At 47.1% G+C, this 27,676-nt stretch overlaps 1 protein-coding gene across 1 annotated transcript in view; it reads right to left on the minus strand.

Moving 5' to 3' along the window:
- The window catches only part of LOC124121522 (multiple epidermal growth factor-like domains protein 10), a 94,169-nt gene extending 68,185 nt beyond the window's left edge, over window positions 1–25,984 (minus strand). The window contains exon 1 of the mRNA XM_048400601.1: window positions 25,911–25,984. Within this exon, the coding sequence (XP_048256558.1) occupies window positions 25,911–25,965 (55 nt within the window). The 5' untranslated portion in view covers window positions 25,966–25,984. The remainder of the gene's footprint in view (window positions 1–25,910) is intronic.
- Between the last annotated feature and the right edge of the window lie 1,692 nt (window positions 25,985–27,676).

Below are 27,676 nucleotides of genomic sequence, written 5' to 3' on the forward strand. Positions count from 1 at the left end.
AGATACTACCACCCAACTCACAGTCGGGCTCTCACTGATGCTAATACCTCAACCTTAATAACAGTTGTGGTTGTCACTGCTGATACTACCACCTCACTCACAGTCGGGATGTCACTGCTAATACCCCAAACCTCACTCACAGTCGGCATTTCACTGCTGATACTACCATCCTACCCACAGTCTTGCTGTCCACGCCGATAATACCACCGCACTCACAGTCGGGCTGTCACTGCTGATACCACCTCCTCACTCACAGTCGGGCTGTCACTGCTGATACTACCACCTCATTCACAGTCGGGCTGTCACTGCTGATACTACCACCTCACTCACAGTCGGGCTGTCACTGCTGATACTACCACCTCACACACAGTCGGGCTGTAAATGCTGATACTACCACCTCACTCACAGTCGGGCTGTCACTGTTACTATCCCCACCCCACTCACAGTCGGACTGTCACTGCTAATACCCCCACCTCACTCACAGTCGGGCTATCACTGCCGATACTACCACCTCACTCACAGTCGGCATTTCACTGCTGATACTACTATCCTACTCACAGTCTTGCTGTCACTGCCGATAATACCACCTCACTCCCAGTCGGGCTGTCACTGCTGATACTACCACCTCACTCATAGTCGGGCTGTCACTGCTGATACTACCACCTCACACACAGTCGGGCTGTCACTGCTGATACCACCATCTCACTCACAGTCACCCTGTCACTGCTAATACCCCAACCTTAATCACAGTTGGGCTGTCACTGCTGATACTACCACCTCACTCACAGTCGTGCTTGTCACTGCTAATACCCCCACATCACTCATAGTCGGGCTGTCACTGATGATACTACCACCTTACTAACAGTCGGGCTGTCACTGCTAATACCCCCACCTCACTCACAGTCGGGCTGTCACTGCTGATACTACCACCTCACACACAGTCGGGCTGTAAATGCTGATACTACCACCTCACTCACAGTCGGGCTGTCACTGTTACTATCCCCACCCCACTCACAGTCGGACTGTCACTGCTAATACCCCCACCTCACTCACAGTCGGGCTATCACTGCCGATACTACCACCTCACTCACAGTCGGCATTTCACTGCTGATACTACTATCCTACTCACAGTCTTGCTGTCACTGCCGATAATACCACCTCACTCCCAGTCGGGCTGTCACTGCTGATACTACCACTTCACTCATAGTCGGGATGTCACTGCTGATACTACCACCTCACACACAGTCGGGCTGTCACTGCTGATACTACCACTTCACTCATAGTCGGGCTGTCACTGATGATACTACCACCTCACTCACAGTCGGGCTGTCACTGCAGATACTACCACCTCACTCATAGTCGGGCTGTCACTGCTGATACTACCACCTCACACACAGTCGGGCTGTCACTGCTGATACTACCACTTCACTCATAGTCGGGCTGTCACTGATGATACTACCACCTCACTCACAGTCGGGCTGTCACTGCTGATAATACCACCTCACTCCCAGTCGGGCTGTCACTGCTGATACTACCACTTCACTCATAGTCGGGCTGTCACTGATGATACTACCACCTCACTCACAGTCGGGCTGTCACTGCTGATACTACCACCTCACTCACAGTGGGGCTCTCTTTCCTGATACCCCTACCTCACTCACAGTCGGGTTGTCACTGCTGATACTACCACCTCACTCACAGTCGGGCTGTCACTGCTGATACTACCACCTCACACACAGTCGGGCTGTAAATGCTGATACTACCACCTCACTCACAGTCGGGCTGTCACTGTTACTATCCCCACCCCACTCACAGTCGGACTGTCACTGCTAATACCCCCACCTCACTCACAGTCGGGCTATCACTGCCGATACTACCACCTCACTCACAGTCGGCATTTCACTGCTGATACTACTATCCTACTCACAGTCTTGCTGTCACTGCCGATAATACCACCTCACTCCCAGTCGGGCTGTCACTGCTGAAACTACCACTTCACTCATAGTCGGGCTGTCACTGCTGATACTACCACCTCACACACAGTCGGGCTGTCAATGCAGATACTACCACCCAACTCACAGTCGGGCTCTCACTGATGCTAATACCTCAACCTTAATAACAGTTGTGGTTGTCACTGCTGATACTACCACCTCACTCACAGTCGGGATGTCACTGCTAATACCCCAAACCTCACTCACAGTCGGCATTTCACTGCTGATACTACCATCCTACCCACAGTCTTGCTGTCCACGCCGATAATACCACCGCACTCACAGTCGGGCTGTCACTGCTGATACCACCTCCTCACTCACAGTCGGGCTGTCACTGCTGATACTACCACCTCATTCACAGTCGGGCTGTCACTGCTGATACTACCACCTCACTCACAGTCGGGCTGTCACTGCTGATACTACCACCTCACACACAGTCGGGCTGTAAATGCTGATACTACCACCTCACTCACAGTCGGGCTGTCACTGTTACTATCCCCACCCCACTCACAGTCGGACTGTCACTGCTAATACCCCCACCTCACTCACAGTCGGGCTATCACTGCCGATACTACCACCTCACTCACAGTCGGCATTTCACTGCTGATACTACTATCCTACTCACAGTCTTGCTGTCACTGCCGATAATACCACCTCACTCCCAGTCGGGCTGTCACTGCTGATACTACCACCTCACTCATAGTCGGGCTGTCACTGCTGATACTACCACCTCACACACAGTCGGGCTGTCACTGCTGATACCACCATCTCACTCACAGTCACCCTGTCACTGCTAATACCCCAACCTTAATCACAGTTGGGCTGTCACTGCTGATACTACCACCTCACTCACAGTCGTGCTTGTCACTGCTAATACCCCCACATCACTCATAGTCGGGCTGTCACTGATGATACTACCACCTTACTAACAGTCGGGCTGTCACTGCTAATACCCCCACCTCACTCACAGTCGGGTTGTCACTGCTGATACTACCACCTCACACACAGTCGGTCTGTCACTGCTAATACCCCCACCTCACTCACAGTCGGCCTTTCACTGCTGATACTACCATCGTACTCACAGTCTTGCTGTCACTCCTGATACTACCACCTCACTCACAGTCGGGCTGTCACTGCTGATACTACCACGTCACTCACAGTCGGGCTGTCACTGATGCTAATACCCCAACCTTAATAACAGTTGGGCTGTCACTGCCGATAATACCACCTCACTCCCAGTCGGGCTGTCACTGCTGATACTACCACCTCACTCATAGTCGGGCTGTCACTGCTGATACTACCACCTCACACACAGTCGGGCTGTAACTGCTGATACTACCACCTCACTCACAGTCGGGCTGTCACTGCAGATACTACCACGTCACTCACAGTCTTGCTGTCACTGATGCTAATACCCCAACCTTAATAACAGATGGGCTGTCACTGCTGATACTACCACCTCACTCACAGTCGGGCTGTCACTGCTAATACCCCAAACCTCACTCACAGTCGGCATTTCACTGCTGATACTAAAATCCTACTCACAGTCTTGCTGTCACTGCCGATAATACCACCGCACTCACAGTCGGGCTGTCACTGCTGATACTACCTCCTCACTCACAGTCGGGCTGTCACTGCTGATACTACCACCTCATTCACAGTCGGGCTGTCACTGCTGATACTACCACCTCACTCACAGTCGGGCTGTCACTGCTGATACTACCACCTCACACACAGTCGGGCTGTAAATGCTGATACTACCACCTCACTCACAGTCGGGCTGTCACTGTTACTATCCCCACCCCACTCACAGTCGGACTGTCACTGCTAATACCCCCACCTCACTCACAGTCGGGCTATCACTGCCGATACTACCACCTCACTCACAGTCGGCATTTCACTGCTGATACTACTATCCTACTCACAGTCTTGCTGTCACTGCCGATAATACCACCTCACTCCCAGTCGGGCTGTCACTGCTGATACTACCACTTCACTCATAGTCGGGATGTCACTGCTGATACTACCACCTCACACACAGTCGGGCTGTCACTGCTGATACTACCACTTCACTCATAGTCGGGCTGTCACTGATGATACTACCACCTCACTCACAGTCGGGCTGTCACTGCAGATACTACCACCTCACTCATAGTCGGGCTGTCACTGCTGATACTACCACCTCACACACAGTCGGGCTGTCACTGCTGATACTACCACTTCACTCATAGTCGGGCTGTCACTGATGATACTACCACCTCACTCACAGTCGGGCTGTCACTGCTGATAATACCACCTCACTCCCAGTCGGGCTGTCACTGCTGATACTACCACTTCACTCATAGTGGGGCTGTCACTGATGATACTACCACCTCACTCACAGTCGGGCTGTCACTGCTGATACTACCACCTCACTCACAGTGGGGCTCTCTTTCCTGATACCCCTACCTCACTCACAGTCGGGTTGTCACTGCTGATACTACCACCTCACTCACAGTCGGGCTGTCACTGCTGATACTACCACCTCACACACAGTCGGGCTGTAAATGCTGATACTACCACCTCACTCATAGTCGGGCTGTCACTGCTGATACTACCACCTCACACACAGTCGGGCTGTAAATGCTGATACTACCACCTCACTCACAGTCGGGCTGTCACTGTTACTATCCCCACCCCACTCACAGTCGGACTGTCACTGCTAATACCCCCACCTCACTCACAGTCGGGCTATCACTGCCGATACTACCACCTCACTCACAGTCGGCATTTCACTGCTGATACTACTATCCTACTCACAGTCTTGCTGTCACTGCCGATAATACCACCTCACTCCCAGTCGGGCTGTCACTGCTGATACTACCACTTCACTCATAGTCGGGCTGTCACTGCTGATACTACCACCTCACACACAGTCGGGCTGTCAATGCAGATACTACCACCCAACTAACAGTCGGGCTCTCACTGATGCTAATACCTCAACCTTAATAACAGTTGTGGTTGTCACTGCTGATACTACCACCTCACTCACAGTCGGGATGTCACTGCTAATACCCCAAACCTCACTCACAGTCGGCATTTCACTGCTGATACTACCATCCTACCCACAGTCTTGCTGTCACTGCCGATAATACCACCGCACTCACAGTCGGGCTGTCACTGCTGATACCACCTCCTCACTCACAGTCGGGCTGTCACTGCTGATACTACCACCTCATTCACAGTCGGGCTGTCACTGCTGATACTACCACCTCACTCACAGTCGGGCTGTCACTGCTGATACTACCACCTCACACACAGTCGGGCTGTAAATGCTGATACTACCACCTCACTCACAGTCGGGCTGTCACTGTTACTATCCCCACCCCACTCACAGTCGGACTGTCACTGCTAATACCCCCACCTCACTCACAGTCGGGCTATCACTGCCGATACTACCACCTCACTCACAGTCGGCATTTCACTGCTGATACTACTATCCTACTCACAGTCTTGCTGTCACTGCCGATAATACCACCTCACTCCCAGTCGGGCTGTCACTGCTGATACTACCACTTCACTCATAGTCGGGCTGTCACTGCTGATACTACCACCTCACACACAGTCGGGCTGTCACTGCTGATACTACCACTTCACTCATAGTCGGGCTGTCACTGATGATACTACCACCTCACTCACAGTCGGGCTGTCACTGCAGATACTACCACTTCACTCATAGTCGGGCTGTCACTGCTGATACTACCACCTCACACACAGTCGGGCTGTCACTGCTGATACTACCACTTCACTTATAGTCGGGCTGTCACTGCTGATAATACCACCTCACTCCCAGTCGGGCTGTCACTGCTGATACTACCACTTCACTCATAGTCGGGCTGTCACTGATGATACTACCACCTCACTCACAGTCGGGCTGTCACTGCTGATACTACCACCTCACTCACAGTGGGGCTCTCTTTCCTGATACCCCTACCTCACTCACAGTCGGGTTGTCACTGCAGATACTACCACCTCACTCACAGTCGGGCTGTCACTGCTGATACTACCACCTCACACACAGTCGGGCTGTAAATGCTGATACTACCACCTCACTCACAGTCGGGCTGTCACTGCTAATACCCCCACCCCACTCACAGTCGGACTGTCACTGCTAATACCCCCACCTCACTCACAGTCGGGCTATCACTGCCGATACTACCACCTCACTCACAGTCGGCATTTCACTGCTGATACTACTATCCTACTCACAGTCTTGCTGTCACTGCCGATAATACCACCTCACTCCCAGTCGGGCTGTCACTGCTGATACTACCACTTCACTCATAGTCGGGTTGTCACTGCTGATACTACCACCTCACACACAGTCGGGCTGTCACTGCAGATACTACCACCCAACTCACAGTCGGGCTCTCACTGATGCTAATACCTCAACCTTAATAACAGTTGTGGTTGTCACTGCTGATACTACCACCTCACTCACAGTCGGGATGTCACTGCTAATACCCCAAACCTCACTCACAGTCGGCATTTCACTGCTGATACTACCATCCTACCCACAGTCTTGCTGTCACTGCCGATAATACCACCTCACTCACAGTCGGGCTGTCACTGCTGATACTACCACCTCACTCATAGTCGGGCTGTCAATGATGATACTACCACCTCACTCACAGTCGGGCTGTCACTGCTGATACTACCTCCTCACTCACAGTCGGGCTGTCACTGCTGATACTACCACCTCATTCACAGTCGGGCTGTCACTGCTGATACTACCACCTCACTCACAGTCGGTCTTTCACTGCTGATACTACCACCTCACTCACAGTCGGGCTGTCACTGCTGATACTACCTCCTCACTCACAGTCGGGCTGTCACTGCTGATACTACCACCTCATTCACAGTCGGGCTGTCACTGCTGATACTACCACCTCACTCACAGTCGGGCTGTCACTGCTGATACTACCACCTCACTCACAGTCGGTCTTTCACTGCTGATACTACCACCTCACTCACAGTCGGGCTGTCACTGCTGATACTACCACCTCACTCATAGTCGGGCTGTCACTGCCGATAATACCACCTCACTCACAGTCGGGCTGTCACTGCTGATACTACCCCCCCACTCATAGTCGGGCTGTCACTGCTGATACTACCACCTCACTCACAGTCGGGCTGTCTTTCATTTCTGATACAACCACCTCACTCACAGTCGGGCTGTCGCTGCTAATACCCCCACCTCACTCACAGTCGGTCTGTCACTGATAATACTATCACCTCACTCACAGTGGGGCTGTCTTTCCTAATACCCCTACCTCACTCACAGTCGGGCTGTCACCGATTATTCTTCCATCTGACTCACAGTCGGGCTGTCACTGTTGACACTCAAACAGCACTAAGAATCGGGCTGTCACTGCTGATACTACCAACTCACTCACAATCAGGCTAATACCCCCACCTCACTCACAATCGGGCTGTCACTGCTCATACTACCAACTCACTCACAGTCGGGCTGTCACTGCTAATAACGCCACCTCACTCACAGTCGGGCTGTCACCGATGATACTACCACCTCACTCACAGTCGGGCTGTCATCGATGATACTACCACCTCACTCACAGTCGGGCTGTTACCGATGATACTACCACCTCACTCACAGTCGGGCTGTCACTGTTACTATCCCCACCCCACTCACAGTCGGACTGTCACTGCTAATACCCCCACCTCACTCACAGTCGGGCTATCACTGCCGATACTACCTCCTCACTCCCAGTCGGTTTGTGACTGCTGATACTACCACTTCACTCACAGTCGGGTTGTCACTGCTGATACTACCACGTCACTCACAGTCGGACTGTCACTGCTGATGCTACACCTCACTCACAGTCGGGCTGTCACTGCTGTTACTACAACCTCACTCACAGTCGGACTGTCACTGCTGATACTACCACCTCACTCACAGTCGGGCTGTCACTGATGATACTACCACCCTACTCACAGTCGGTCTTTCATTGCTGATACTACCACCCAACCCACAGTCGGTCTTTCAATGCTGATACTACCACCTCAATCACAGTCTGGCTGTCAATGCTAATTAATACCCAAACCTTAATAACAGTCGGGCTGTCACTGATGCTAATACCCAAACCTTAATAATAGTTGGGCTGTCACTGCTGATACTACCACCTCACTCACAGTCGGTCTTTCATTTCTGATACTACCACCCAACCCACAGTCGGTCTTTCACTGCTGATACTACCACCTCAATCACAGTCGGGCTGTCACTGCTGATAACCCCACCTCACTCACAGTCGGGCTGTCACTGATGCTAATACCCCAACCTTAATAACAGTTGGGCTGTCACTGCTGATACTACCACCTCACTCACAGTCGGGCTGTCACTGCTAATACCCCAAACCTCACTCACAGTCGGCATTTCACTGCTGATACTACCATCCTACTCACAGTCTTGCTGTCACTGCCGATAATACCACCTCACTCACAGTCGGGCTGTCACTGCTAATACCCCCACCTCACTCATAGTCGGGCTGTCACTGCTGATACTACCACCTCACTCACAGTCGGGCTGTCACTGCTGATACTAGCACCTCACTCACAGTCGGGCTGTCACTGCTAATACCCCCACCTCACTCACAGTCGGGCTGTCACTGCTAATACCCCCACCTCACTCACAGTGGGGCTCTCTTTCCTAATACCCCTACCTCACTCACAGTCGGGCTGTCACCGATTATTCTACCATCTGACTCACAGTCGGGCTGTCACTGTTGACACTCAAACAGCACTCAGAATCGGGCTGTCACTGCTGATACTACCCACTCACTCACAATCAGGCTGATACCCCCACCTCACTCACAATCGGGCTGTCACTGATGATAATACCACCAAACTTAGAGTCGGGCTTGTCACTGCTCATACTACCAACTCACTCACAGTCGGGCTGTCACTGCTACTAACCCCACCTCACTCACAGTCGGGCTGTCACCGATGATACTACCACCTCACTCACAGTCGGGCTGTCACCGATGATACTACCACCTCACTCACAGTCGGGCTGTCACTGATGATACTACCACCTCACTCACATTCGGGCTGTCACTGCTGATACTACCACCTCACTCACAGTCGGGCTGTCATTGCTGATACTACCACGTCACTCACATTCGGGCTGTCACTGCTGATACTACCACCTCACTCACAGTCGGGCTGTCATTGCTGATACCCCCACCTCACTCACAGTCGGGCTGTCATTGCTGATACTACCACCACAATCACTGTCGGAATGTCACTGATGATACTACCACCTCACTCACAAGCAGACTGTCACTGTTGATACTACCATCCTAAACACAGTCTGGCTGTTTTTCACTGCTAATACCCTCACCTCACTCACAATCGGGCTGTCACTGATGATACTACCACGTCACTCACCATCGGGCTGTCACCGATAATACTACCACCTCACTCACAGTCGTGCTGTCACCGATGATACTATCACCTCACTCACATTCGGGCTGTCCCTGCTGATACTACCATCCAACTTACAGTTGGACTTGTCACTGCTGATACCCCCACCTCACTCACAGTCGGACTGTCACTGCGGATACTTCCACATCACTCACAGTCGGGCTGTCACTGCTAATACCCCTACCTCACTCACAGTCGGGCTGTCACCGATTATTCTACCATCTGACTCAACGTCGGGCTGTCACTGTTGACACTCAAACATCACTCACAATCGGGCTGTCACTGCTGATACTACCAACTCACTCACAATCGGGCTGATACCCCCACCTGACTCACAATCGGGCTGTCACTGCTCATACTACCAACTCACTCACAGTCGGGCTGTCACTGCTAACAACCCCACCTCACTCACAGTCGGGCTGTCACCGATGATACTACCACCTCACTCACAGTCGGGCTATCACCGATGATACTACCACCTCACTCACAGTCGGGCTGTCACTGTTACTATCCCCACCCCACTCACAGTCGGACTTTCACTGATGATACGACCACCTCACTCACAGTCGGGCTGTCACTTCTGATATTTCCACGTCACTTACATTCGGGCTGTCACTGATGATACTACCACCTCACTCAGAGTCGGGCTGTCACTGCTGATACTACCTCCTCACTCACAATCGGGCTGTCACTGCTGATACTACCTCCTCACTCACAGTCGGGCTGTCACTGCCGATACTACCACCTCACTCATAGTCGGGCTGTCACTGCCGATAATACCTCCTCACTCACAGTCGGGCTGTCACTGATGATACTACCACCCCACTCACAGTCGGGCTGTCACTGCTGATACTACCACCTCATTCACAGTCGGGCTGTCACTGATGATACTACCACCCCACTCACAGTCGGGCTGTCACTGATGATACTACCACCCCACTCACAGTCGGGCTGTCACTGCTGATACTACCTCCTCACTCACAGTCGGGTTGTCACTGCCGATACTACCACCTCACTCATAGTCGGGCTGTCACTGCCGATAATACCTCCTCACTCACAGTCGGGCTGTCACTGATGATACTACCACCCCACTCACAGTCGGGCTGTCACTGCTGATACTACCACCTCATTCACAGTCGGGCTGTCACTGATGATACTACCACCCCACTCACAGTCGGGCTGTCACTGATGATACTACCACCCCACTCACAGTCGGGCTGTCACTGCTGATACTACCTCCTCACTCACAGTCGGGCTGTCACTGCCGATACTACCACCTCACTCATAGTCGGGCTGTCACTGCCGATAATACCTCCTCACTCACAGTCGGGCTGTCACTGATGATACTACCACCCCACTCACAGTCGGGCTGTCACTGCTGATACTACCACCTCATTCACAGTCGGGCTGTCACTGATGATACTACCACCCCACTCACAGTCGGGCTGTCACTGATGATACTACCACCCCACTCACAGTCGGGCTGTCACTGCTGATACTACCTCCTCACTCACAGTCGGGTTGTCACTGCTGATACTACCTCCTCACTCACAGTCGGGTTGTCACTGCCGATACTACCACCTCACTCATAGTCGGGCTGTCACTGATGATACTACCACCCCACTCACAGTCGGGCTGTCACTGCTGATACTACCTCCTCACTCACAGTCGGGTTGTCACTGCCGATACTACCACCTCACTCATAGTCGGGCTGTCACTGATGAAACTACCACCCCACTCACAGTCGGGCTGTCACTGCTGATACTACCTCCTCACTCACAGTCGGGTTGTCACTGCCGATACTACCACCTCACTCATAGTCGGGCTGTCACTGATGATACTACCCCCTCACTCACAGTCGGGCTGTCACTGTTACTATCCCCACCCCACACACAGTCGGACTGTCACTGGTGATACTACCACCTCACTCACAGTCGGGCTGTCACTGTTACTATCCCCACTCCACTCACAGTCGGGTTGTCACTGCCGATACTACCACGTCACTCACAGTCGGACTGTCACTGATGATACTACCACCTCACTCACAGTCGGGCTGTCACTTCTGATATTTCCACGTCACTTACATTCGGGCTGTCACTGATGATACTACCACCTCACTCACAGTCGGGCTGTCACTGCTGATACTACCACCTCACTCATAGTCGGGCTGTCACTGCCGATACTACCACCTCTCTCACAGTCGGGTTGTCACTGTTGATACTACCACGTCACACACAGTCGGGCTGTCACTGCTGATATTTCCACGTCACTTACATTCGGACTGTCACTGATGATACTACCACCTCACTCACAGTCGGGCTGTCACTGATGATACTACCCCCTCACTCACAGTCGGGCTGTTATAGTTGATACTTCGACGTCACTCACAGTCGGACTGTCAATGCTGATGCTACCATCTGATTGACAGTCGGGTTGTCACTGCCGGTAATACCACCTCACTCACAGTCGGGTTGTCACTGCTGATACTACCACCTCACTCACAGTCGGGTTGTCACTGCTAATACTACCACCTCACTCACAGTCGGGCTGTCACTGTTGATACTACCACCTCACTCACAGTCGGGCTGTCACTGCTGATATTTCCACGTCACTTACATTCGGGCTGTCACTGATGATACTACCACCTCACTCACAGTCGGACTGTCACTGATGATACTACCACCTCACTCACAGTCGGGCTGTCACTTCTGATATTTCCACGTCACTTACATTCGGGCTGTCACTGCAGATACTCAACGTCACTCACAGTCGGACTGTCACTGCTGATACCCCCACCTCACTCACAGTCGGGCTGTCATTCCTAATACCACCACCTCACTCACAGTCGGGCTGTCACTGCTGATACTACCACCTCACTCACAGTCGGGCTGACACTGTTGATACTACCACGTCACTCACAGTCGGGCTCTCACTGCTGATACTAGCACCCTAATCACACTCGGGCTGTTTTTTACTGCTAATACCCCCACCTCACTCACAGTGGGTCTGTCACTGATGATACTACCACCTCACTCACAGTGGGGCTGTCATTCCTAATACCACCACCTCACCAACAGGAGGGCTGTCACTGCTGATACTACTACCTCGCTCACAGTCGGGCTGTCACTGCTGATACTACCACCTCATTCACAGTCGGGCTGTCACTGATGATACTACCACCTCACTCACAATCGGGCTGTCACTGCTGATACTACCACCTCACCCACAGTCGGACTGTCACTGCTGATACTACCACCTCACTCACAGTCGGGCTGTCACCGATGATACCCCCACCTCACTCACAATCGGGCTGTCACTGATGATACTACTACCTCGCTCACAGTCGGGCTGTCACTGTTGATACCCCCACCTCACTCACAATCGGGCTGTCACTGCTGATGCTACTACCTCGCTCACAGTCGGGCTGTCACTGCTGAAACTACCATCCTAAGCACAGTCGGGCTGTTTTTCACTGCTAATACCCCTACCTCACTCACAATCGGGCTGTCACTGATGATACTACCACCTCACTCACCATCGGGCTGTCACTGCTGTTACTACCACCCTAATCAAAGTCGTGCTGTCACTACTGATACCCCCACCTAACTCAAAGTTGGGCTGTCACTGCTGATGCTACCACGTCACTCACAGTCAGACTGTCACTGCCGATACTCCCATCCCACTCAATGTCAGGCTGCCCCTGCCGATACACCAGGCCCACTCACAGTCTGGCTTAACTGCCGATACTCCCATCCCACTCTAAGTCATGCTGCCTCTACTGATATCCCCAACCAACTTACAATCAAACAACCCTTCTTGCTATTCCGTTCCACTTTCAAATCAAGCTAACCCTCCCGCTATTCTCGCTCCACTTACAATCACTGCTCCCGCCCCACTTACAATCAAGCTACCCCTCCTGCTATTCCGCCCCACTTACAATGAGGCTACCCCTCCTGCTATTCCGCCCCACTTACAATAAAGCTACCCCTCTTGCTATTCCCGTCCCACTTACAATCAGGCTACCCCTCCTGCTATTCCCGCCCCACTTACAATCAAGCTACCCCTCCTGCTATCCCGCCCCACTTTTTTATGAAGCTACCCCTCCTGCTATTCCGTCCCACTTACAAGCAAGCTACCCCTCCTGCTATTCCGCCCCACTTACAATGAGGCTACCCCTCCTGCTATTCCCGCTCCACTTACAATCAAGCTACCCCTCCTGCTATTCCCGCCCCACAAACCATCAAGTTACCTCTACTTCTATTCCGTCCCACTTACAATCAGGCCACACACCCGCCCCCCCCCCCCCCCCCCCCCCCCCTTCTATTCGCGCTCCACTTACAATCAAGCTACCCCTCCTGCTATTCCGCCCCACTTACAATAAAGCTACCCCTCTTGCTATTCCCGCCCCACTTACCATCAGGATACCCCTCCTGCTATTCCGCCCCACTTTTTTATGAAGCTACCCCTCCTGCTATTCCGCCCCACTTACAATCAAGCTACCCCTCCTGCTATTCCGCCACACTTACAATGAGGCTACCCCTCCTGCTGTTCCGCCCCACAAACCATCAAGCTACCTCTACTGCTATTCCGTCCCACTTACAATCAGGCTACCCCTGCTGCCATTCCCGCTCCACTTACATTCAAGCTACTCCTCCTGTTATTCCCGCTCAAATTACAATCAAGCTACTGTGGCCAAGTCATGTTTTAAGTATTTGTACATATAAGTTAGATATTTTAGATGTTTCATTTTAGCTTTTAACTTTACATACAGTACCCTACAAACAAACCTTTAGAGTCATACAAGCCCTCAATACAATAAACCTATCCCTGCACCCTGCATTTAACAATAGCCACCTTACGGGGTCAGGCCAGGTTCTGACCCATGCGTATGCACACTGCACAAGTTTCTTTTGTCTGTCTGCTTTAGTGTCTCTGGTCAGCTTACTATCTATTGTGTATGTAGTTTTAAAGGTTTCTGTCTGGCATATCCTGTTGGCAGTTGTACACATTTTTTCAAGGAGGTCACTTGGATTGATATTTGATCGTTTTCCTTAATATCAGCCCCTTGCTGATTGTGGATGTGGAATATTGGGCATTTATGGAACCCGATATTTGTGTATTGAGGATTTCATTATACAGAATGATGTGACCGTAAACCACCTTGAACGTTGCTGCGAACCACTGAGTTAAGCTCATTGCCACACAGTGGGTTTACTATAATTATTATTATCTGCACTCTGAATAAAGATGGTTGTCATGTGAACTGACAAGTAGCGTCGTGTTGTGTGTGCCCCACCAACATCCACCCCATAACCGCTACTACATTTTGGAGCCCCCAGTGAGGACTGACAGCCAGATAGTGACACCCGTCCCCCCGGGACAGACACAGTGAGAGACACCATGTCATGTGGTGATAAGTGAGTCAGTGACTATATGATTTTTGTGACATCTGACTGTATTTGGTGCTAGTGCCACTGACTATAATATAAGTGGGAGTATACTGGTGCTTGTGCCATTCAGTGACTCTGATCTGCAAGACTACAAGTGGGACAACCATGCATCAGCCCAAGTGACTTTGTGCCAGAGACTTTGTGCTACAGACTTTCGTGTGATTTAGAGGCTTCATATTATCATGTAATTTATATTTTGATAACTATTTTGATAACTAGATCATTGCCATAAATACATATTTGACCTGTTTTCATTTCGCGCCGTTGCCATAATTTGTTGTCGCGCTGATGTTGTGATAATATTGTTGCAGGCCTTTGGTTTTCCAGATTTTGTCGCGACTGTTTAGCCTTATATTGTCGCAGCACTGCCACGACTCGCTATTGTCGCGGTATATTATTATGTAACCACGCGTTCATCTTGAAGTGTGTTTTTTTGTTTTTTTGTCACTTCATTTGATTTGGATTGATTGATATCATGTGATTGAGTTTGCATGGTGTGAGTTTGTGTTTATTAATAAACAGGGAATCAATAAAGTATATAATTACTTACTATTAAATAAATCTTAGTAATGTAGGATTTACGTTCAGTAGCTAATTTCAATTACGTTTTAAGGTTCATAGTCTAATGCTTTAGTATCATAAATATAGAAGTTAGTATTTAGTTATTAGTACTTAGTATTTAGTTTAAAGGTGCTGATATCTTGTCCGACTAGGTTTTAGTGTGTTGATCCTTTCTTCGGTTAAATGGTTTAAGTAGTTTGTCTTTATTGCAGTTGGATTTCTCCAGTGTTCTCCTGTTTCAGCTATCATTGGCGCTTGCGTTGCACCTGCACAATTTAAGCATGAAATTAGTACTAACCTGAGCACTTAGCCTACACATAATTTATCATTCATAAATTCCCCAGTATCTTATTGCAAATATCAGTGCATACACTGTGTAGTCTACCCAGTATATTTACCTGAAGTATATATATTATACTTGCATACTCGCCTGAAGTATATAACATACCTGACCCAAGTAGATAGTATATACACTTGCAGTATATACTCTAGCTGTTTTTGTGTTCCTTCTTAGTTGTGTTACTACTCAATTTTAAAAAATAAATAAATAAATAAATAAATTGTGCTTTTTACCAGTCGACAACAAGTATGTCTTCCTAAACAAGTTTACTGCTTATTCTTCCGCCAACAGGTATATTACTTAGGGCACAATTTTGTGTTTGACTTTGCTGAGTCATCATCAGATAGTACATTTGGTGAGAAGTGTTACCATTTTTCATTTTCTATCTACTAGTTTGTTTACTTATTCATTATGGAGCCAGATGGTATGACTGAAGAGGAGATAGACCAGCTTGTGTCTACTCTCAAGACACTCAAGATGCGCCCCAAGTTAGGTTCCCCAGAAGACTTTATGGCCTGGATGCGTGAGTGTTCTGGTACTTCACAGGTAAAGACCGAATCTAAGCATTCAGAATTACCATTTGAGACAGGCACTCATGAGACCCCTGGAGTTCTCACTGGTACAGATATGGTACTAAAGGTGGCAGAGGTACCTCGCCTACCATTTTTTCCTGGGGAAGGTAACAAGGATGCCAGTTATGACATTTGGCGATATGAAGTGAAGTGTCTATATCAGGATAAGTTACACTCGGAGGACAACATCAAGCAAGCCATCAGGAGATCACTGAAGGGACCTGCTGCCAGAGTGTTACTTAGGTTAGGCCCACACGTTGATGGAAGCTCTATTTTAGCTAAAATGGACAGCGTCTTTTGCGATGTAGATGCGACGGAGACACTTTTAGCCAAGTTCTATTCCGCCAAACAGACCAAGACTGAGTCAGTAGCTACCTGGGCTGTGCGTCTAGAAGACCTCTTGGGACAGGCCATAGATGCCGGAGAAGTGGAAGCTCACAAGCAAGACCGAATGCTTAAATCCATGCTATGGACAGGACTTCTGCCTGACTTAAAGGACATTTCCGGCCACAAGTACGACCAGAGCCTCACCTTCAGCGATCTTCTAATCAGCCTCAGAAGAATAGAACAGGAATCAAAGACACGTGAAGGGCCCCTGTCTTTTACTCCCAATTCTACTGTTACCAAGAAGAATCCTATTCCTGGTATGGCGGCTGTCTCCAAGGAAAACAAGGAATTGGCAGAGATCAAGGGGATGATCAGAAAACTTTCAGGTGAAGTAGCTGATCTCAAGAAGAAGTGCGACAATTCCTCTCAAGCCCAGTCACGACCCTCAGTTGATTTTGCAGGTGCCTGGTATCCACCATTTCAGGGAGTCCAAGAGATGCCACGGCACCCTCAGGGTCCTCCAGTTCGGTTTTCATCCCCTGCTTCTATTCAGGCTCAGAACAACAATGCACGGGGACAGCAAGCCTTTCATCCAAGGACAGTTCGGCCAAGGCAGGGATGGACAACTCGGACACATATGAAGAACACTTGGATCGACTTGACAGAGTTTTCAAGAGAATCAGAGAGTGTGGCCTAAAGTTAACACCAGACAAATGTTCTTTCTTCAAGGAGAAGATAAAGTTTCTTGGACATGTTGTGTCATCGAAAGGAGTTGAAGCAGATCCAGATAAAGTACAACGTATCAAGGATTGGCCACGTCCTATAACACCAGAGCAAGTTCGCCAGTTCTTGGGCTTCGCTGGGTATTATCGTAAATTCGTGAAGGACTTTGCCAGAATTCCTCAACCAATCTCAAGCCTCATGCCAGCTCCCAAGGAATGCAAGAGGACCAAGAAGAAGACATACGTTTGTAAGCCATGGTCTTGGGGTCCAGAACAAGAGTCAGCTTTTCAGACATTGAAGGATGTTCTTTCATCACCACCAGTCCTAGGATACCCAGACTACACGAGGAGTTGTGACCTTCATACAGATGCTAGTACTCACGGACTTGGCGCCGTTCTATACCAGAAGACAGACGACGGGAAGAAGCAAGTGATTTGTTATGGAAGTCGTGGGTTGAGTAAGTCAGAGAGGAATTACTCTGCACACCGGTTGGAGTTCTTGGCCCTCAAGTGGGCAGTGACTGAGAAATTCCGGGATTACTTGTACGGCAATACCTTCACTGTATATACTGACAACAACCCACTGACTTACGTGCTCACCACTGCCAAACTCGATGCTACTGGCCATCGTTGGTTAGCTGCACTTGCAGCTTATAACTTCGACATTATGTATCACCCAGGTCAGAGTAATGCGGATGCAGATGGATTGTCCAGGCTTCCAGGATTGTCAAGAAAGGAAGAGGAAGGATCACAGGTTCCTATAGAATCTGTCAAAGCTGTTTGTAATGTAATCCATTCTCAACCCTTTGTAGAAACCCTGTGCCTATCAGCTGAGGTCATAGATATCGAACTGGACCAAGGACAAGACACCCGCATCATGACTGACAGAGACTGGAGGAAAACACAGTATCAGGATCCGACTCTCAGGCCATGGATAGCCAATGTGAGAGCTGGTCTCAAACCAAAAAAAGAGACGATTCCTTCAACAAAGACGGATGCAACTCTGTTCAAGGCTTTTGACAGACTCATCCTGAAGAATGGAGTCCTTTATCGACAAGTCACCATAGGAGAAGAAAAGAGACTACAGCTGGTTCTCCCGGCCTCCTGTGTAGAAAGAGCCAAGATAGGATGCCATGATGAAGTGGTATGCCATGGCCATTCCCACACGGAACCAGACAGCCAAGACAACTGCAGAGGCTTTCTACACCCACTTTGTTCAACACTATGGAATGCCACAGCGTCTCCACACCGACCAAGGAGCAAACTTTGAGGGCAAGCTCGTGAAGGAATTATGTGACTTACTGAACATCAAGAAGTCAAAGACCACTCCATACCACCCTATGGGCAACGGCATGTGTGAGAGATTTAATAGGACCCTCTGTGACATGCTTGGCACCCTATCGCCTGACAAGAAACGGGACTGGAAGAATTATGTTGGACCTTTAGTTCATGCTTATAACTGCATCCGCCACGAGACCACTGGCCAGACACCCTTCTTCCTTATGTTTGGACGTGAACCCAGATTACCAATCGACCTTGCTTTTGGACTGGAGCTCAACAGAGAGAAGAAATCAGTGTTTCAGTACACCAAGGCCCTCAGGGAACGACTCCGGAGTGCTTATGAGCAGGCAGCCAAGACCACACAAGATGCTCAAGGTCGACAGAAGGCAGGTTATGACCTGAAGGTTAGAGGTGGAACCATAGAGGTCGGAGACAGAGTGCTGGTCAAAGCTTTGGCTTTCGATGGACGACATAAACTAGCGGACCGATGGGAAGAGGATGTTCATGTAGTTCTGGAACAGCCAAATTTAGACATTCCTGTGTTTGTGGTCCAGAAGGAATTTGGTGAAGGACGGAAGAGGACCTTGCATCGGAACCATCTCCTGCCCATTGGAGCCATTTCACAGCCAGAGAATGCCAAGGTCAAGCAGAGGCCAACTCCAGCTCCTAGACGAAGGACATCAACTGTGTTATCCCCAGCAAACACTCAAGACGCGACATCAGAGATGTCTACTGGAAATGATGAAGATATCATGGAGATAGGAACATTTACAGTGCCTGTTCAGACGTCCCTAGATACAGCAGACGTTCATGGCTCCACAGTGATGAACGCAGAATCTGCAGAGAGGGATGAGGAATCTACCCAAGCAAAGACTGGTGACGACCAAGAACTTCTTGAGGTAGAGGGATCTTCTTCTGGTGGCGACGGTCACTCGTCAGTGTTGTCAGAGGAACAGCAGGACACAGAAGAGACCCGTGAAGAAGAAATAGAGGACCTGGATGAGGACGAAACTGAACAGGAGGAACCTGGGGCTCAGACCGCTTCAGGGATAGATGACCAAACATCTGCTGCTGCAACTGCATCGATATCTCCAACTGGATCTGCACCTAGACGTTCAGGAAGAGACTCAAAGAAGCCTTCCTGGATGACATCAGGGGAGTACTTGATGAGTCACAGAGTGCCAGATTCAGAGGCTACTATGGACAGAAGATCTAGAGCAATCCAGGAACTTGCAGCTAGTGGTGTTTTAAAGCATTTTAGTGAGAGTTTATCCCAGGCTTTTATTTCTATTCTGGATGGAACTTCTAAATGACGAGGACGTCATTTCAGGGGGAGGGGAAGTATGTGGCCAAGTCATGTTTTAAGTATTTGTACATATAAGTTAGATATTTTAGATGTTTCATTTTAGCTTTAAACTTTACATACAGTACCCTACAAACAAACCTTTAGAGTCATACAAGCCCTCAATACAATAAACCTATCCCTGCACCCTGCATTTAACAATAGCCACCTTACGGGGTCAGGCCAGGTTCTGACCCATGCGTATGCACACTGCACAAGTTTCTTTTGTCTGTCTGCTTTAGTGTCTCTGGTCAGCTTACTATCTATTGTGTATGTAGTTTTAAAGGTTTCTGTCTGGCATATCCTGTTGGCAGTTGTACACATTTTTTCAAGGAGGTCACTTGGATTGATATTTGATCGTTTTCCTTAATATCAGCCCCTTGCTGATTGTGGATGTGGAATATTGGGCATTTATGGAACCCGATATTTGTGTATTGAGGATTTCATTATACAGAATGATGTGACCGTAAACCACCTTGAACGTTGCTGCGAACCACTGAGTTAAGCTCATTGCCACACAGTGGGTTTACTATAATTATTATTATCTGCACTCTGAATAAAGATGGTTGTCATGTGCCCCACCAACATCCACCCCATAACCGCTACTACACTACCCCTCCTGCTATTCCGCCCCATTAACCATCAAGCTACCGCTCCTGTTATCCCATCCCACTTACAATGAAGCTACCCCTCCTACTATTCCGCCCCACTTACAATCAAGCTACCCCTCCTGCTATTCCTGCTCAACTTACAATCACGCTACCCCTCTTGCTATTCCGCCCCACTAACCATCAAGCTACCCCTCCTGCTATTCCGTCCGACTTACAATCAAGCTACCCCTCCTACTATTCCGCCCCTCTTACAATCAAGCTACCCCTCCTGCTATTCCGTCCCACTTACGATCAAGGTACCCTTCCTTCTGTCCCCAGCCTACTTACAATCAGGCTATCCCTGCTGCCAATCCCGCTCCACTTACATTCAAGCTAACCCTCCTGTTATTCCCGCTCAAATTATAATCAAGCTACCCCTCCTGCTATTCCGCCCCATTAACCATCAAGCTATCCCTCCTGTTATCCCATCCGACTTACAATGAAGCTACCCCTCCTACTATTCCGCCCCACTTACAATCAAGCTACCCCTCCTACTATTCCTGCTCAACTTACAATCACGCTACCCCTCCTGCTATTCCGCCCCACTTACAATCAAGCTACCCCTCCTGCTATTCCTGCTCAACTTACAATCAAGCTACCCCTCCTGCTATTCTGCCCCACAAACCATCAAGCTACCCCTCCTGCTATTCCGTCCCACTTAAAATCAAGCTACCCCTCCTACTATTCCGCCCCACTAACAATCAAGCTACCCCTCCTGCTATTCCGTCCCACTTACAATCAAGCTACCCTTCCTTCTGTCCCCACCCTACTTACAATCAAGCTACCCCTCCTGCTATTCCGCCCCACTTACAATCAAGCTTCCCCTCCTGCTATTCCCGCCCCACTTACAATCAAGCTTCTCTTCCTTCTGTCCCCACCCTACTTACAATCAAGCTACACATCTTGCTATTCCGCCCCACTTACAATCAAGCTTCCCCTCCTGCTATTCCGACCCACTTACATTTAGGCTACCCTTCCTTCTGTCCCCACCCTACTTACAATGAAGCTACACATCTTGCTATTCCGCGCCACTTACAATCAAGCTACCCTTCCTGCTATTCCGCCCCACTTACAATCAAGCTACACATCTTGCTATTCCGCCCCACTTACAATCAAGCTTCCCCTCCTGCTATTCCGCCCCACTTACAATCAAGCTACCCCTCCTGCTATTCCCACCCCACTTACAATCAAGCTTCCCTTCCTTCTGTCCCCACCCTACTTACAATCAAGCTAACCCTCCTGCTATTCCGCCCCACCTACAATCAAGCTTCCCCTCCTGCTATTCCGCCCCACTTACAATCAAGCTACAAAGAAGCATGTAATGTTACACACTGTGATTAATTTTCCTTAAACTTCTCTATTTCAGAAAAAAATTATTTTCTAAATAAACAATATTTTGAGAGAAGGTGAATAAGCATTGTTTATAAAAAATGTTATTGAAGTAGGAATATTTTTACAATATTATTGAATTATTCATTTCAGGACAGCAAGTCAACACAATGAAGTACTAGTATCCGGGTGACGGATGTCTGGTGGAGCTTTCTGCTGACAGTAACACAATGGTTACAAAGTGCGTCCTGCTATTCCGCCCCATTAACCATCAAGCTACCGCTCCCGTTATCCCATCCCACTTACAATGAAGCTACCCCTCCTGCTATTCCGCCCCACTTACAATCAAGCTACCCCTCCTGCTATTTCTGCTCAACTTACAATCAAGCTACCCCTCCTGCTATTCCGCCCCACTTACAATCAAGCTTCCCCTCCTGCTATTCCGCCCCACTTACAATCAAGCTTCTCTTCCTTCTGTCCCAACCTACTTACAATCAAGCTACACATCTTGCCATTCCGCCCCACTTACAATCAAGCTACCCTTCCTTCTGTCCCCACCCTACTTACAATCAAGCTACACATCTTGCTATTCCGCCCCACTTACAATCAAGCTTCCCCTCCTGCTATTCCGCCCCACTTACAATTAGGCTACCCTTCCTTCTGTCCCCACCCTACTTACAATCAAGCTACACATCTTGCTATTCCGCCCCACTTACAATCAAGCTTCCCCTTCTGCTATTCCCGCTCCACTTACAATCAAGCTTCCCTTGCTTCTGTCTCCACCCTACTTTCAATCAAGCTACACATCTTGCTATTCCGCCCCACTTACAATCAAGCTACTCCTCCTGCTATTCCGCCCCACTTACATTCAAGCTACACATCTTGCTATTCCGCCCCACTTACAATCAAGCCTCCCCTCCTGCTATTCCCGCCCCACTTACAATCAAGCTACCCCTCCTGCTATTCCCATCCCACTTACAATCAAGCTTCCCTTCCTTCTGTCCCCATCCTACTTACAATCAAGCTTCCCCTCCTGCTATTCCGCCCCACTTACAATCAAGCTCCCCTTCCTTCTGTCCCCACCCTACTTACAATCAAGCTACACATCTACCTATTCCGCCCCACTTACAATCAAGCTACCCCTCCTGCTATTCCGCCCCACTTACAATCAAGCTTCCCCTCCTGCTATTCCGCCCCACTTACAATCAAGCTAAAAAGAAGCATGTAATGCTACACACTGTGATTAATTTTCCTTAAACTTCTCTATTTCAGAAGAATGTTATTTTCTAAATAAGCAATATTTTGAGAGAAGGTGAATAAGCATTGTTTATAAAAAAATGTTATTGAAGTAGGAATATTTTTACAATATTATTGAATTATTCATTTCAGGACAGCGAGTCAACACAATGAAGTACTAGTATCCGGGTGACGGATGTCTGGAGGAGCTTTCTGCTGACAGTAACACAATGGTTACAATGTGCGTCCTGTCAAAGGACGATAAAGTGGAAAGCCATATTCATTCAATCAACAAATGTGCTTCCTGTCAGATTTTACTTAAATTGGACGAGGAAGTGAAAAGCCTTATTCACTCACAAAACAACATGGCCAATATTTATCAGACACTGAAAAACCACATTGTACCATTTGTTTACAAGCAAGAACATTATTTTCTACTGGAATTTAATTAGGGGCTTTTGACTGACAATGACACCCAGTCCATGTTAAGTTTTGAAAACCTATATTGTGAAGTATAAAGATATGAAAAGTTTGGTTTGTTTTTCTTTGTTAAATATGAGAAATCCAGATTGTTCCATCAACATAATTTGTACCGATACATATATTTTATCTTGGCTTGATTACCAATTGAAGTTGATTCCTTTTTATCTTTTGTTATTTTATCTGTACTCGTATCTGATCAAGACATTTTCAAACTATTCAGGATAAATGTATTAGTAGCTTCCTTTTGATATACAATTACCTATCATCATACAGGATTAGGTAAGGGTGTTCAAGAAGTTGATAGTTGTATCAATTCTTATATTTCTTCAATTTCATGCATTATTTATATTTATCAATTTTTAGTTTCCTTTTAACTCATTTTAAACAGTTCACACATTATTACTTTTGTCGTGCACGGTGCAATCTCAGTCGGCAATAATCAGTTAAGTAAGTGATGTTTAAAGAACAAGTAAAGTATCATCTGTCATTGAACACACTGAATAGAGTTATCGCCCCTTCTGAAGATTTATTTTGACACACGAATTATTTTCATAATTAACATTGTAATATGTTAAAATGAAAATCATAGCAGAAAAAGTTTATTTTGTCAATTGGACTCATGGCAAGACGATAGTGCGTTGTGCAGCAAACACCACTATGAAACGTGAAATAAACATGATCTCGATCTTGATCTCGAGTTCGCCAAGCATTGACTGAGCAATTTTGCAAAAGTACACTGACGTGTTTCATTTTATGCGGTTTATTTACGATACAAAACTTCTGTCATTGAATGTACTGTCACATTGTACCTATATGCCGACGAGGTTATGATAAAACAATCTATTTCTGAAATACGTATCTCGAATTGCACCTTTCGATTCACTTCCGGGATCCTGACAGCAAAATGCTAATTCCAGTGTATTACAGGCATATTTTAGTTGGACCTCACGATTAAATGTGAAATATCTTCTGTAATAGATACAGAGGATACCATTTTTTGTTTGTTTGAAATGTCCATCAATGAAATGCACAACATGCTGTCTGTTCCCTATGAGCTGATGCGACTCACTGCATGGAGCTATGCTCTCCAAGCCTCGTTTTCGATCCAAGATGGCGAAAGTGTGAAAAGGGTCAAAAGCCCGTGTTTTAAAACTGTATTGTTATGCTCAAATATGTTTCATAAATTGTTTTTAAATATGGTATACATGAATTGATTTTAAATATTACTTTGTTAAATGACTCAATTGTGAACACATTAAGCTTGGTCTAGTCGCTATATGGCTGACATAATGCCGATGCGACATGTTAAATGTTAACTCACTCACTCTCTCACTCACTCGAAAAGCAAAGCATAAAGAGTAATCAACATTGTAGGAAACTGGAAGCAATCCTGGATAATAAGATATGTTTGGCAAAATCTGGCCTTTCTACTGCTTTGTACCGTTGGGATGTTCACGTGATACTTCTTTGGAATGGTTTCAGTAAAAAATCTTGCACCACATTTTACCTATTCTAGACTTGTAAAAATTGGAAAAACATCAACGATACTTCAGCTATTGTTTAATTGAACCAGAAACGGCTTCGCATATGTTTTCCGATTGTTGCAGGGTAACACCGATTGGGCAGGAACTGGAGAAATGGACTTTTACAAAAATAGATGTTAGAATACAATTTACCAAACAACAGATTTTGCTCGGATTCCTACAAGGAAACAACGATCCTTTAAATCTTATACTAATACTCTTCAAAGAACTAATATTCAAATATAGAATCAGAGAAAGAAGTCCAACTTTCCAGTTCCTACAGTGGGAATTGTATCATTATTATATCGTTACATTAATGTGCGGCAATTTAAAGCTCAAGATTGGATATCTTTAACTTATTCTGGTCTTCGTTTCATCTTTTGTTTAATTGATTCATTTTGTCCATTTGATATACATAATAAAATCATCTTGTCTTGTATAATAAGGGACATTTATATATAGAATGCAACCAAAACATAAAACAAACGAATTAAAATTTGATCACAGTAAGAAAACCACGATTTTCGCAGAAAACATTCATGGATCGCAGTAACAAACGAACAGAATATTGCTGGCCTATGGCCACTACACCAATGAACATCACAAAAATGTTGCACTCACCAGACGAAAGATAAACGCTGGCTACCAGCAGCAACACGACACACAGCCCCGCCATGATCGACCGGCTCACACTAGGAAATACATGCTAGATATGTGACTGGGATTTTGTAAAGGTTAAGAAATATTAATGTGCAACATTACTTCCTTGTTCGAAACAGAACCGGACGGTAATGATGAACATGAGTGGAGGTGATGACGTCGTGTTGGCTTAGTTTGCTTGATTCACCCTATTGGGTCACCTTGTTATGTGTTCTAATTAGGAGATAAATATTTCGTTTTGTAAGATTTGAGTGATGTTATGCTGAATGGATGCACGGAAATTTCATTTGAACACGACGCCGTAAGTGGGAGTAATTTGTTATTAGTCCTATTACGGCGGCGTGTTTAAATGAAATTTCCGTATATCCATTTAGCATAACATATATCAAACCTTACAAAACGAAGTATTTAATTTACGTTAAGATTTTGGTCAATCTCTTTACGCTCTACGGAAACGCTGGCTGTATTTCCTAGTTCAGGGGCCATCTCTGGACGGTTTTCAGCTTCAACAGCTGTTGTGAGTAATAATAATAACAAAATTAGTTGGGTGTATGAAAGTCATAACTATTATAGAGTTGCAATAAATGTTTTTACTCTGTTAAAAAAATATTTTATTTTATTTTCCCTTTTGCCAAGCCCAAGAAAATTACATCATTTATGATTATAATTGGGTAATTAATGAAAAAAGGTAAATTTCATTTACCTTCAAATTCTTTAATTATCTCAGTAAATGTCTCGTTGTCCCAATCACTCAATATTTCATCGAAATCTCCTATGTGGAAGTCAGGGTAAATTTCCATCTGTTCCTCCATGTTGATGATTTCAAAAATAGTTCCATTTATTAATGTATACATACACGGGGATGAGACCCCCAAAAATCAGCGATGTTATGCTCATTCGACAACACTTTTTAACCAATCAGATCAGAGAACACTTTTATGTTACAATGCTATTCTAATGCACCTTTAAGTGTGCACATTTTACCACATGCTTAACTGTTCCAAAGGATCATTTTTGGATCCTTACTTTCTGAGTCGGCTTCTTGATGATGTTGCATTCTACTGTTGTTTCTATTCCAACCAGAAGATGCAAGGCAGGATTCGCAATGGTGTTGTGTATTTTTGTGTGTGTGTCTGTCTGTGTGTATGTGTTTAAAAGGTATTTTATGTTAAGCTTAATTTAAATTAGCATACGAGGATTTTATTCAATCCTGGTTTCTATAAGTTAGTTATGTCATTTAAGAAGTATCTGTAACCTAAACATATGAATTAAATTTAAATGGTATTAAATATTTAAAAACAATCAATGCCCATTGGTTGGTGAGAAGCCAGTTCTGTGCAGCCAGTTATCAATGATTGTTTTTGAACTACCATTGCATTGTTATATGTTTTATGTTCCACAACGCCTGCGTTTTTAATCGGGAAATTGAGGGGTATACCAATGGATAATGACTAGTGAGCGTCTTAAAATATTGGTTGAAAATATTAATATTAAATAGTCACACAGACAGATACATAAATGCAATTTGTAAAGCAGTAATGAATATGTCTGGTCTATCAGTAAGAGAAAATGGGCAGCTCGATTTGACAGACAGGTCATACGAATAGAGTTTTGGATACAGATGGATGGGACAAAATATTTTGAATCGCGATGGATTTGTTGATTAATTTAAACAGATACTATGAAATGTACCTGGCAAAATGTGGTGGAATCAGCTTTCATCACTC

Source organism: Haliotis rufescens, unplaced genomic scaffold, assembly GCF_023055435.1.
Source record: "Haliotis rufescens isolate VD_foot unplaced genomic scaffold, xgHalRufe1.0.p SCAF_2, whole genome shotgun sequence".
NCBI classification, from domain to species: Eukaryota; Metazoa; Mollusca; class Gastropoda; order Lepetellida; family Haliotidae; genus Haliotis; species Haliotis rufescens.